Source organism: Mastigoproctus giganteus, chromosome 11 (genome assembly GCF_048544385.1).
Source record: "Mastigoproctus giganteus isolate SK-2022 chromosome 11, ASM4854438v1, whole genome shotgun sequence".
NCBI classification, from domain to species: domain Eukaryota; kingdom Metazoa; phylum Arthropoda; class Arachnida; order Uropygi; family Thelyphonidae; genus Mastigoproctus; species Mastigoproctus giganteus.
Window position 1 is genome coordinate 27,209,785 of NC_143585.1, and position 13,126 is coordinate 27,222,910.

Here is a 13,126-nt window from a genome sequence, read left to right on the forward strand (position 1 = left end):
TCTCCACAGGGCTTAGTTCTTTGGCCCTACTTTTGGAACTTAATACCAGATGAATTTCTTCTTATGGATCAAGGTCCTGTGGACTGCATGGCCTAAGCAGATGACCTCATTCTCCTTATCAAAGCTGATTCTAGAACTCAGCTTGAGCAAATTGCGTCCCCTGCCTTAACGATCCTCCAAAATTGGGCAAACAACCACAAGTTAGTCATCTCTGGGGGAAAAACGAAGACTATTCTCCTCAAGGGATCCTGAGCATAAGAAGACCGCCCCAAATTAAAATCTCTGGGCAGACATTGCAACACAAAACAGATCTCAAATATCTAGGAGTAACCTTTGACTCCCGGTTAACATTCTTACCTCATCTTAATTACCTCTCCAACAAAACACGTCGTTATACTGCCATGATCGTAAGAATTAGCAGAGCAGACTGGAGTTTGAAGAGGAGGATTCTCATGCTACTTTACAAAACCATCTTCTTACCAGAAGATAGTTGTGCTATGGTGCAGGCATATGATTCCCTCATGCCATCGTTGCACGTAATAAAGAAAAGTTACATACAATTCAACGCATTATCCTACTCACTGTGACCAGAGCTTGCTGCACAGTCAGTAACCCTGCCCTGCAGGTCTTAGCAGGTACTCTTCCTCTGGACCTGGAGGTTATTCGTCGCGGCCTTACAAACCGCATAAAGAGAGGAATTTACACCACCATTCTGGATATAACACTCGATCTAGCTAATGATCCAAAAACGAAATGAAACAGATTTACTGTAAGCTCTTCCAGCATTGGCAAAGATCTTGAGAGCAAACAGCCAAAGGTGAAACAACTAAAATATTTCTTCCACAAGTTATGATAACTGCACCAAAACCTCTTCCGTGGTACTCACCAGGCCTTCACGTCTCGTTCTTCCTCACTGGTCATGGATCATTTCGGACCAAGCTGCATGCCCTGGGTCTCACCGATTCACCTCTCTGCACATGCGGTGACAACGAAGACTGGATTCACCTCATGTATAATTGTCCTCTTTATGATTTACCCAGAAGTCTCCTAATTACCAGAACTGGAAATATACCAAGTGGGCAGGAACATCTTTAAATAATTGACGAAATCACAAAGCCTTTTGCCCAGACTGTATTTGAAATGCGTCAATTCACCTACAGCAAACTGTTCAGCGCACCCCCATCTTATAATGAATCCAAAACTCAATTCACAGAACACATCTTGAATGGAATCAAAGAAAACACCAACAGGATATTGATCTTTATCCTGACATAACAGGAATCTCTCCGCGTTCACAAAGGAAACTATCTTACAAACCCACCAACTCAAAAGGACTTTTCTGCAATAGACACAAGAACTCCAAGCAATCCTTGAGCTTCATAAATCCATGTGCTTCCTCTCATCCCCTAAGAGAAGATGATCCAAATCCACTACCCAGCGTGGGACACTACTCATTGCCTACAAGTCACCCTTGGCTGAAGAAGATTTTAATTGCTGACGCTGGGCCCTTGCCCAATGTGGGACCCAGTCACTTGCTGGCACCTCTTCTCTTCGAGGTGTAGGACAATATCTGATTTTCCTACTTGAGTAGGAACTCACACAAATACTCCTATGGGAGTGGGACTGGCATTTGACTTTTCAAATGCAGGGTCATGCCATTAGGCAACCTGACATTGTGGGTCATTTGACCTCACAATCTTTTCTCTTTTTCCTGAATTAGGGTGAGGGTGGGTTCCCCCTTTTTGTGGGGAGCCCACCCTACCTCGCCCTCTTTCTTCTGCTTACCTTCTTTCTTCTCCTCAATCTCTCACCCCTTCTCCTATTTCAAAAAGAGAAATTTTTTTTTTTGCCCTCCGTGGGAAGCTCGGGCTAACCCCAGGGTTGGCCAGCCAGAGTTCTCTTCCCACTTACCTGGTCCGGCTCCCAGTGCCAGTGACGGTAACTAGCTCTCTGTGGTGCTCCACAGACCCTAGGCTAAGCGGCCAGATGAACAATATAACCAGCACTAAGCAAACATGAACATACACTAACATATGCTATCTGGCCTTGACAGTACTGTCTTACTTCACAAGAGATCCAAATGCGGAGTTGTGCGAAAGCACCGGTGCCGCTTGTCAAAAAACACTATGTCACTGTCTTTCGCATGTCTTCGCAGTAACACAGTGGTTATAACCGCCATCCCACCGCGTGGAAAGCCATCATGGGTAGCATCGCAGTCCTCCCCCACAGCGGGTGGAAAAGACCTGGGTTCGAGTCCTATCGATGACGAGAGGAATTTTTATAGTCTTTTTCCCAACGTGGCTGTGATAGTCGGTCTCAGGAGAGGGTAGCATAGTTTTTTACTTCAGAAAACTGGCGTTACAGCAAGTATATACAGAGCAATATGGCCTTAGTCGTTAATATCCCTAAAAAACCAATAATAACCAAGTGGAAAAGTGCGGGTTCGAATCCCGTTAGTAATGTAAGGAACTTTTATAAGCTCTTTTTCACTCCGTGACTGAGTAAGTCTCAGGCAAGGAGAGCACGGTCCTTCATCGGAAATTCGAGTTTATCATTCAACAAAACAGGCAAACCGACCAGTGAGCATATAATACGGATGGGTAGATCAGATAATTCTCCGGTAGCCCTAATATGACAAGGTTTTTTTTTTTTATATATATATATTTTTTGTATTCTGGAGGATTTCACATTCGAGTAACATAAATACAAAATTCCCTCTACCCTCAGACGGAGGGAGAGGGATTTCTCTCGTGAGATAAGAACTAGCAAAACACGTGAACAAGCATACTAGTAACCACTTAATGAACCAATTATTAATTTTCCTTTCTCTTTATTCATTAATTTTTTTGAGCAGTCATCCTTCACGTGCAATTTTGTGATATTAGTTTCGTATCGACAAGTGTCGTCAGCTGTGTCTGGGACTACATTAAAAAACATCAAAAATGAGTAGAATTTTGATTATCGTAAACTGGAAGGAAACTATTTTGCCTGCCTTGGCTGCGAATGTCCATGGCTGGTTGGTTGTTGTTGAAGTTTCAGGAGCATCGGCGACTAAGGCCACGTTACTCCGCCTATATTGCGTGTGTTCTGAGGTCCATTTTGTTGGACGAAAAATCCGATTTTCCTGAAAAGAAAAATCATGTTACCCTCCATTGAGATCGACTAACTCAGCCACCTTGTGAAAAAGACCCATAAAAATTGATCTCGTCATTGATGGGATTCGAACTCAGGTCTTTTTCTCCCAGTGGGGGGAGAACCGCGATTCTCTCAACTGCGCTACCCACGAGGGCATGTCCATGGCATTCAAAAATCGAAACCAAAGTTGTAAATTATTGGATTTTAAAATTTAAATGTAGGTTTGTATAAAGCTATTGATATATTTTTTTTTCTTTTATAGAATACGTCAATTCCCTGGGGAAAAATCCTCACATCTAAAGCTGTTTGGGGTGTAACAGCTGCGAAATTTGCTGGAACGTGGGGTTTCACATCGTTGCTGACAAAACTGCCCGCTTATTTAGCAGATGTTCTACATTTTCCTATTCAAAAGGTTTGTACAGAAGTACTTAAGGAGTATAAGCAATTTTTGAAATATATACATTATGTTTACACCTTTAGAAACCATAGCAAGGAATAAAAAAAAAACATATTAATAATAATTTTTAATTTATTATGGTTAAAATCGCTGCGAGGAAAATCTCCGTGCATTGTGTAATCGGATTTTCATCGTCTAAACTTGTCCAACAGAAGACAGAACTACGGAAAAGATCTACCTTTTAAAATATAAGGGGATTGTTTTAAAAATATGGAAATAGGAGGTGTTTTGAATCGTAACCCAGCAATTGACCTTACGTCTTTTAAGGGTTAAACAACTGTCCAGCAGTTATCAGAAGCCCAGAAGCCCTTGCAAGTGGGATCGTATTTGGTGTTTGAAGGTATTACTCAAAACGTATTAAACTACGCTTGCGTTAAACTTAATTTTTTGCTTTTAAAGAAATTCGAAAGCGTTTTGATAAATTTGGTTTTGAAGTTATTTCCACAACACTTATTCCAGCACTAACTTACTCGCAATACGAACTTTTAGGACGTTGCTAATAATTTTGCTAACAGAAAAAGCCGAAGGAGAATTTATCTTAGAAATTAGTTTATACAATTTCATTTGAATTATAGTTGAATTATATTTTTTCGTAGGCCCTAAAAACTTCGTAAGCACAGTCCCTAAAATATCTAATGGAAAAGAGGGCCCTATTTTCAAGTAGATCAGATCATTATGTCCTTTGCATTCAGGCTAAAATGTTGAATTTGCGGTGAACTAACTAACACAGTAGTTAGTTCTGAAAGTTGAATTGAACAATAGTTCAAGAAGACAGGCATATGTAATTGGTTCTCCATCTACAATAAGCTCTACTCACTGCAATCACTGTTACTTGAAGAATTTGGGATTATTTTCCTTACAGAGACCTGGATGTCATCCAATAAACAGCTCGACACGTTGTTCGGAAACTCATCTTATCACGCAGCTACTAATGATCGTATGGTAAGAAGAGGGGAGGCGTTGTGATTATTTACTATCGTAATTTTTCACTGTCCTGCCTGAGGACCACCAGTTCTGATCGCTTTGAAGCTTTGCATGCCAATGTTACATGCGGAAATTACCTGATACAAATATGTTTAATTTATCTCCCACCTGATCGTACACAAGACTCAAGAGATGAACTGCAGTCACGGCTGGAGACCTACCTCACTTCTGATAAACCAACCTTTCTTACAGCGGACTTTAATATGCCCATCACAAGACACTCAGAAACTAGATGAGACTTCATTACCTTCATTGAAAATTTAGGGTTGGATTTCCTTGAGTCACAGCCTACACGGGGGTTACCAAGCGTTAGACCTGTTATTCCATCGTACTGCAGATTTTACCGACTATACCGACCTTCACTTGTAATTCGCACCACAAACCACTCACGTTTGCTTTTAGTTCCTGTCGATGCATCCTGGGGATGAAAAGTCCTAACCAAAACCATTTTCTCGGTTAATTTCATCAAGCAAGATGTCATAATGAGTTTTCTCATTCCAACCAACTGGGCAGCATTTTCCACCTTACCGATCGAACAAGCCACTAATGGTCTTGCTTTCCTTCTGACGGCAATGGCAATTCAATGAGCTTCAAAAACTATCAGAATTTCTAAATAGACAAAACCATGGTTCTCAAGAGATCTGAAGCCCGCTTTTCTGGACAAGCAACAGGCTTTTAGGAAATGGAAGAGTACTGGATCCACAAGTGATTTCAAAAGAAGCATGTATTTTTCCTGAAGCAAAAAGAACACGCCAACAACAGATATATAGCTAATAGGTTAGTATGATTAATGCGACCATTCGCAAAGCATTACAAAGTTATTAAGATGGATGAAAGCCTTTTCATTGAGTGTACCGATAATACATTTGGTGAGAGTCACTTAAAGAAAGAATCGATCTCTCATGTTCATGCCATAACGAAATTTGACTCTCCTGTCTACACTTAACATCACGAAAGAGAATCTGATGAAAGTAATAATAAATAAATTTTCTGTTTATACTCCGGGACGACCAAACCGTCAGAGGAGTTAACAAGATACACAGAATACAAGAAACAGCACCGCATTCAGCAGTCACGGGCTTGAACCCCGGTCACTCAAGGCACGTGTACTTATGCACTCGCGCGCCTGACCACTAGGCTACGGCGGCCCTTTGGGTAATAAACGAGTTGCCGAAAAAAGTTACTGTCGGGCCCGATGGATTTCCCTTGTTTATCATTAAAATATCCTGTGTCTTCATTGTGGATGCTCTTTTACACATCTTTAATAAAATTTACGAACCTCGTCGGTGCCCCAGATTTGGACACATTACCACCCCAAACCCATTCCGAAAAATTCAAGGCCAAAAACTGCGAAGGATTTTCGTCCGATCTCAGTGGGCTCTTCGCTCCTTAAAGTTTTTGAAAAGGCAATCTTAACTCAACTTATTGGGCACTGTTTCCATCACAGACCTCGTCATCTTCACACCGTAGTCCCTGGAAGATCTACCACCACCAATCTCCTTCAAATTCTTTTTCACATACAGGAAGCTTTGAATTCTCGAGCACAGTTCGACATAATTTTTCTTGACGTTAAATCTACATACAGTGGCAGACTAATGAAAAATCGGGCCCTGGGCAAGATTCTCATTTCGGGTTCTACCTAGGGTTGCCATCTTTCAGAAATTGTAATGGTCACATTTGAATGGGTTAATAATGGTCTTCTATTACTAAATATAAAAATACAGGTCTTGTATTATGTTGAAAGTTAAACAGAGACCTCTCCCTATAAACATTTATACTATAAAAAATGTATAACAAAACCGTTTTTACGGGCTCCAAAAATTACGGGACCTAGGCAGTTGCCTACTCTGCCTAGGCCAAAGTCCGCCCCTTCTACATATGATAGGATTTCTATCACATCTTTATTTAATATCCTGAACTACTTTAGGATCTCCGATAATCTCCTCACCATCCTCAACAAAATTTTGCAGGAAACACAGTTCCTTGTAGAGAACAATGGTCTTTCCCGTTCCTTTACTGTCTGCAGAGGGGTTCCACAGGATGGCGCTTTCTCAGCAGCACTGTCTGCAGTTGCCTTGGAACCTCTGCTGCCAAATATCCAAAACATGATCTCGTACATCGATGATCTGAAGCTTTTCATTCATTCGGAATCTGCCAGAACCGCTATCAGTCCAAAGAGTTGCAATGAACAAATTCCGAACTGAAATTGTTGGGAAGTACGGCATATACCTCCACTGCAGAAATTTCGTTGAATTTCAAAAATTAAGAAAAATATATAAAACAAATATCTGTTTATATTCCATGTTTATATTCCAATATGGCTCCAAGATATAATATGGTTTATAATTTCACTTATTTATGTATCCTTCTTTATTTCTGCCAATAAACCAACCCTCGTGAGTAGCACAGTTTGTAGAACCGTCGTCCTCCGCACACCAGCTGGAAAAGTCCTGAGTTCGAGTTCCATCAATGACGTTAGGATTTTCTAGGGGCCTTTTTCACTTCGTGACTGAGTTAGTCGGTCTCAGGAGGGAAGAGCATCGTTTTTTCTCCGGAAAACTCAGATTTTCGTCCAGCAAACAGAAAATTAACTTCAGAACACACACAATTTACAGACATATCATACACGGAGAAACATGGTCTTAGTCGCTGATACTCCTAAAACCCTACAACAACAACAACAACAACAATAACAACAATAAGAGCCAGTAAACTAGTGCAACAGTAACAAATTCGTTGTTCTTTTTTTTTTTTCACTACGTTCGGGTTCGACCTCACCAAGTGCATACCCTCGTCTACGTACGTTACTCTAGGAACAATACCAAAAAAATCAGCCATTCACGAAGTACAGGATCCCAAAACTTCTGTTGGAAGTTTACTAGTCAGCGAATCAGACGGTTTGAAAATTGTATTAGCGATCATGACACGGGTACAGCTACAATGGCACATGCCCTAGAGGGTAGAACAGTCGATAGGATTGCCGCCCCACCCACGTCGGGTGGCAAAGAATATTTAATGAATATGAACAACGTGACTGAGTTAGTCCGTCTCAGGCGAGAGTAGCATGGTTTATTCTCCTAGAAACTCGGGTTTTTTCGTCAAGCAAATAGAAAATCGACCTCAGAACACAGGCAATATACACGGAGCAATATGGCCTTAGTCGCTAATGCTCCTACAACCCTACTATAACAATAACAACAACGATGGCACAGAGGCAAAACCACAACTGCGTCCAAAGTTCATGCCTCAGGAAAGTTCCTCTTCAAAATTTAGAAATTAGTTTGTCGGGGCTCCCTTCTTCAAGCTTGTATCCAGACCTATGTGAACTTTTCTATAATACTGGATACAGTAGCATAGCTACCCTTTTTCGGGCCCGGAGGCAAAGAACATGTTCGGGCCCCTACTTAATTAATGAAATTTGCAAAAACAGGAGACAGCCAAAAACGCTGGTCCCGGAGGCAATTTCCTTGCCTGCCTACATGGTAGCTACTCCACTGACTGGATATTTAAACTGATTGAAAATAATAAATTTAAGAGATGTAATCAAATATTTTTCAGATTAAATTTTTTCACTTAGCGGAAATTTTTTCGCCCATGAAATAGTCCTTAAGAATGGTACAACGAGTCTTCGCCTCTAGAACAACCTATGGTTTTTTTTATAAATCTGTGAAAACGATTACAAAAATTTAGTTTGGGGAACAAAAGGAAATAACAGGAAGCTACATCTGATGAATGAGTTGGATAAGGGACAACCATGTATTACAATCCATGTATGCAATTTTCTGCTAGTGAAAACTAAAATTTGCGTTGTGAGCTAGATATGAAGAAAACGAAGAGAATCAAAATACGGGGCTCTAGAAATATTTCCAACGATGTTAGACTCGCTGGACCCACTGTATAAACCATCGAAAGTGACATGGTAGGTATTTTTTTGAAAGAGAATCCAAACTTTTAGATTTCACAGATCAAGTAAGCGAATCATCGCAACGCTCATTTTGAGCTTCGAAAAATCCTCACTCTGGAAGAAACAAATATTTTTACGAACTCATGTGTTTCCATAACGGTCCAAAGGTGAATGCATGGTACAAATTTCATTTGACACACAATGCAGTTCATGGACAATTTCTGAACTACTATGTGTCTCATCAACTGTATGTTCTACGTTTTTTTGCATACTATGAATAGTGCATAAATTCGTTATGCACTATTCAGATTGAGGCAAAGTCCCTGATTTTGGTCCGTATATTCAGTACATTTCCATGCTAACAGTTGCTGAAAATGGACCGATTCGATTCCCGATGTTGAGGAATATATATTCTTTGTTGGGAGGGGAGGGAGACTTATATGGATTAATTTCAGACTATGACTGAGTTAGCTGACATTTCATTTTTTGTATAGTAGCAGGGCCGGTAATTGTAATTGTCATAGTCTCCACTAGTGAACTCCCTTTGGATGTGTTGCTAGTGTTGTTGCCTGTACACTGTGGCGTGAAAAAAGTATATGTCCATGCATTCCTCTACTATGAATAATGTAAAATAGTGAAGTTCATGTTCATGAATGTTTGAACAACCACTGTTAGGAAAAAACTCGAAGGGAGTGTCATAACCTGTTGAAGGAAAGCACAAGACTGGTGGGGCACATACGTGAAGTACCGGAACATACACGCACATGCTTTCATGCGTGAAGAGCACTAGAGCCTCGCATGTGGCTCTAGTGCTCTTCGCAAGTGGAAATGGCCTGACTTCGAATGCCGTCAACGACGTGAGGAGTGTTTAAGGGTTTTCACAATGTGGCTGAGTTACTCGGTCTCGGTCGAGGGTTGCACGATTTTTCTCTCTGAGAACTCAGTTTTTCGTCCAGCAAACACCAGACGGATCGAAGAATGCCTGCAATTACAATCCATGTTTGTCAGAAGGCACAATTATTATCTGACAGATGTGGTGGCATCTAACATCTTAAGGGTAGCACAGTTAGTAGAATCGCTCTCCTCCCCACACCGGGTGGAAAAGACCTGAATTCGAGTCCCGTCGATGAGGAGGAATTTTTATGGGCATTTTTTTCACAATATGGCTGACTTACTCGAGTAGGTCTCCAGCGAGTCTAGCATAGTTTTTTCTCCCGGCATTCTTCCAGAGTTTTTCTTTAAGGAAATAGAAAACATGAAGTTGCTTTCTAATCCATATTGCTCCGTATACACGGACCAATATAGCCTTAGTCGCTGATGCTCCTAAAACCCTATTACAACAACAACAACAACAACAACAACCAAAGAATAAGGTTATTATTATTATTATTAGCCATATGGTGCAAGGAAACCTGAGGCTTATGCTGCACCAACCAAAAAAAAAATTCTGAATTACCCCGAGAGAGAGAGAGAAAGAATCAAAAGTAGAAGGGAATCACGAAGAAAGAGAAGAATGATGATATCCAGCTCAGGACCATGGGTGTGCCAAACCCGCTCCTGGGGTTTTGCTAGAGTAGTTGGACTTTTCAGATTTTTTGTGTGTTACTTGCTTTATAAATAATAAAAGTTGTTAAAACAGCATAATAAATTGCTTTATTGTGCTGTTTGATAAATCCCTTTCTTTTTCATTGTAGAACGGACTAGTGAATGCTATGGTATACGCGGCAGAAATAGCTACTATGCTTGCTTCTGGCATTGCTTCCGATTATATGAGGAAGAAAAAATGCCTTAGTGTAACTGGAATACGGAAGTTATTCGAAACTATAGGTGAGTCAGCAGTAGCAAATATATTATGCTTACCATTAAGTCATTAATTTGGTAAAGTGCTTCAAGAAAAAAAAATCTATTTATTAGTATAGAAAGCCAGATTTTATGGCGCCTATTTGTAGAGTTCGACAGCCGATTTTATTGCGGATGTTCTTAAATGAAAGCGTTAGTAAAGGAGAAGAATTGCAAAAATTCTAAAGTTCAAAAAATTTTAATTGGAAATAATAATATACAGTCAGTTCTGCTATAACGCATTACATTTGTTCCTAAAAATCTCCGCGTTATGGTATTTTGCGCATTGAAAACAACAGGGCTTATGGGAAAAATATGGATGGGGCAGAGAACTAAAAAAAATGCTCAGTCTGGTAAGTAAAACACTAAAAAAAGTTAGAAAACCAATAAAATTGCTAACACTGATTAAATATCTTAAATTTCTAATAAATAAATGAAGATTATAGTAAAAATAGCACTTTATCTTGACAAGATATGCTTTGCTTGATTGATATTTCTTCATTGACATTGTCTTTTTTTGTGCATTGTAAAATTTAAAACAGTAAAAAAGATAAGTAATCAAACACGGGACGCACAAATTGCACATGTGAGACAAGTTTACCAAGCTTAAAAAATAGGAATGAAGAGAAGATTCTGAAAATTTATTTATATTTTCTATATGATTGATGATTTCGTGGAAGGGGAAACACATTTCACCATAATAACGTAAAAACCCACACAATTCCAGCTATCGGTATTATCGAAAATGTAGTAAGATAGTTTACTACCCGTTTATAATTAGATTGCACTAACAGAAAATTATTATTATTATATTATTATTACTCGTAATTTATTACATAAACCCGTATTTGTGTTTGTAAATTGGGTGTGTTCTCTGGTCGATTTGCCTGTTTTGCTGGACGAAAACCCCAGTTTATGGGGGAAGACCTTGCTATCTAAGCCTGAGACAGACTAACTCAGCCACGGGGTGAAATAAGCTCATTAAAGTTCCTCGCGTCATCGACGGGATTCGAACCTGGGCCTTTTCCACCCGGTGTGGGGAGGACGATGACGATACCACTGTACTACCGAGCAGGTATTCATATTAATACAACTCATCTCAACGTAACACAACTCAATAACAAATGACAATTAAGAAAGAACGACCTTCAGCCTCGCTATGGGGACAGCTTCTACGCCGTCACCACGAGGAGATAGATCGGCTATCTAGCAAAAACATCATAGACACCAAAAGGCATCTTTAACATATTCAATCAATTTGCCAAAATAATCTTTATTCAGACAAAGCTCCACCAGAGAGTCTGAGTGAGAGCGAGCGTCCCTCGCTCAAACCTCGCTCGGAGTTTGAGTAATTAGGAAAGTTTAGCATGACGTGAAGGATAGTCTCTGGCTCCCCACAAGAGCACAGGTCTGAGGTTGCCATGAAATGTGTTGTGTCTTATGTACGGCGGCACCTAAACGTTAGTTCAACTCAGCCATGGTACACTGTGATGAGTACAGAGCTCTGTGAGATGATGTTCTGTTGTTTTGTTGTATTTGGCCACTTAGCTACTAGGGAGCAGCGATCACCAGGATGGCTGCTCTCTCGTACCCGTCCACGCCACGAGGAGGCGGGCCACAACAATACGCGTACTGTCAAACGAAGGTGACAAGGTAAGAATCCCGCATCCACTGTAGGAAAAATCAATTCCAGTGGATACCAGCAAATCCCGTACCACTGGGAGCCCAACCCGATAATAATAATAAAAAATAAAATAAAAATAATAATGATAATAAAAATAATAATAATAAAAAACAAAAAAATTAATAATAAAAATAAATAATAATAATAAATAAAATCAAATGAAAATAAAAATAAGGATTCTCAAAAAAAATGATTATAGGCAAAAAAAAAATAATAAAATAAAATCCGCCAAGAATAATGAATTGAATAGTGGTCATGTAGCTTAGTGATGGGGTGACAATCAGCAGTAGTCGAGTCGTTAGAGAAATTAGTAAGTAAAGTCTGGTTCCCCTTGTTTCATAATAAAATTTCAGGTAGACTTGGCCAAGGTGACACATGACAGAACAGAAGACTCAGTGAAACTGATGCCAGGAAGAGAGGAAAAACATATACAGTCAATGATGGTAGATGAAATCAGAATTCAGTTATAAGGCAGATATCCTGATAGTAGCAAAGCCGGTTAGCTGACGCCGTCTGTTAAAAATTTCTTTTGCAAATTCTTGAATGATTTCAAGAGTTTCCTTATTTGTAATTAAATCGCGTTCATTTCCAGGAGCAAAGTGATGAGATGTAGTTGAGATCTGTTGCCGAAGGTCTTGGTAAATTGGGCAAGAGTAAATTACGTGTTGCCAGTCCTCGATGCCACCGCATAAGCAACAATCTCTAGTGGTCAGATTAAACTGTAAGAGCTTCGCATTCAATGATCCATGACCTGTTATTAAGCATGATGTGCAGAGACTAGGGAAGAACCATTTCTGTACAGTTTTGGAAGAGATAAATGAGATGTCAGGTATAAACGACTTGGTTACAATACCTTTAGTAGACAAGGACCACCTGAATTGCCAACACTTGGTTAGAAGATTCCAGCATTTCTCTTTTTCTTTCTTTGGGTCAGCAGTTGGATCGACAGTAATATTAAGGAGGGTAATAGGTATTCCTTTCCTAATATAATAACAGAGACCTTTATAAATAACATGCAGATCAGCTGGTAAAGTGCCTGCAATAGCTTGAAGGGCCGGTGTGGAGACTGTAAGGCATGTTCGAAGCAGCGCCAAGACAAAAGACAGTTGTATAGTATCCAGTT

The 13,126-nt window shown here is 39.9% G+C and overlaps 1 protein-coding gene across 1 annotated transcript in view; it reads left to right on the plus strand.

The window, feature by feature from the left end:
- LOC150077831 (sialin-like) overlaps positions 1–13,126 on the plus strand; it is a 34,584-nt gene that overhangs the window by 11,723 nt on the left and 9,735 nt on the right. The window contains exons 6-7 of the mRNA XM_090384378.1: positions 3,398–3,547; positions 10,175–10,307. Coding sequence (XP_090240504.1) covers positions 3,398–3,547; positions 10,175–10,307 — 283 coding nt within the window. The remainder of the gene's footprint in view (positions 1–3,397; positions 3,548–10,174; positions 10,308–13,126) is intronic.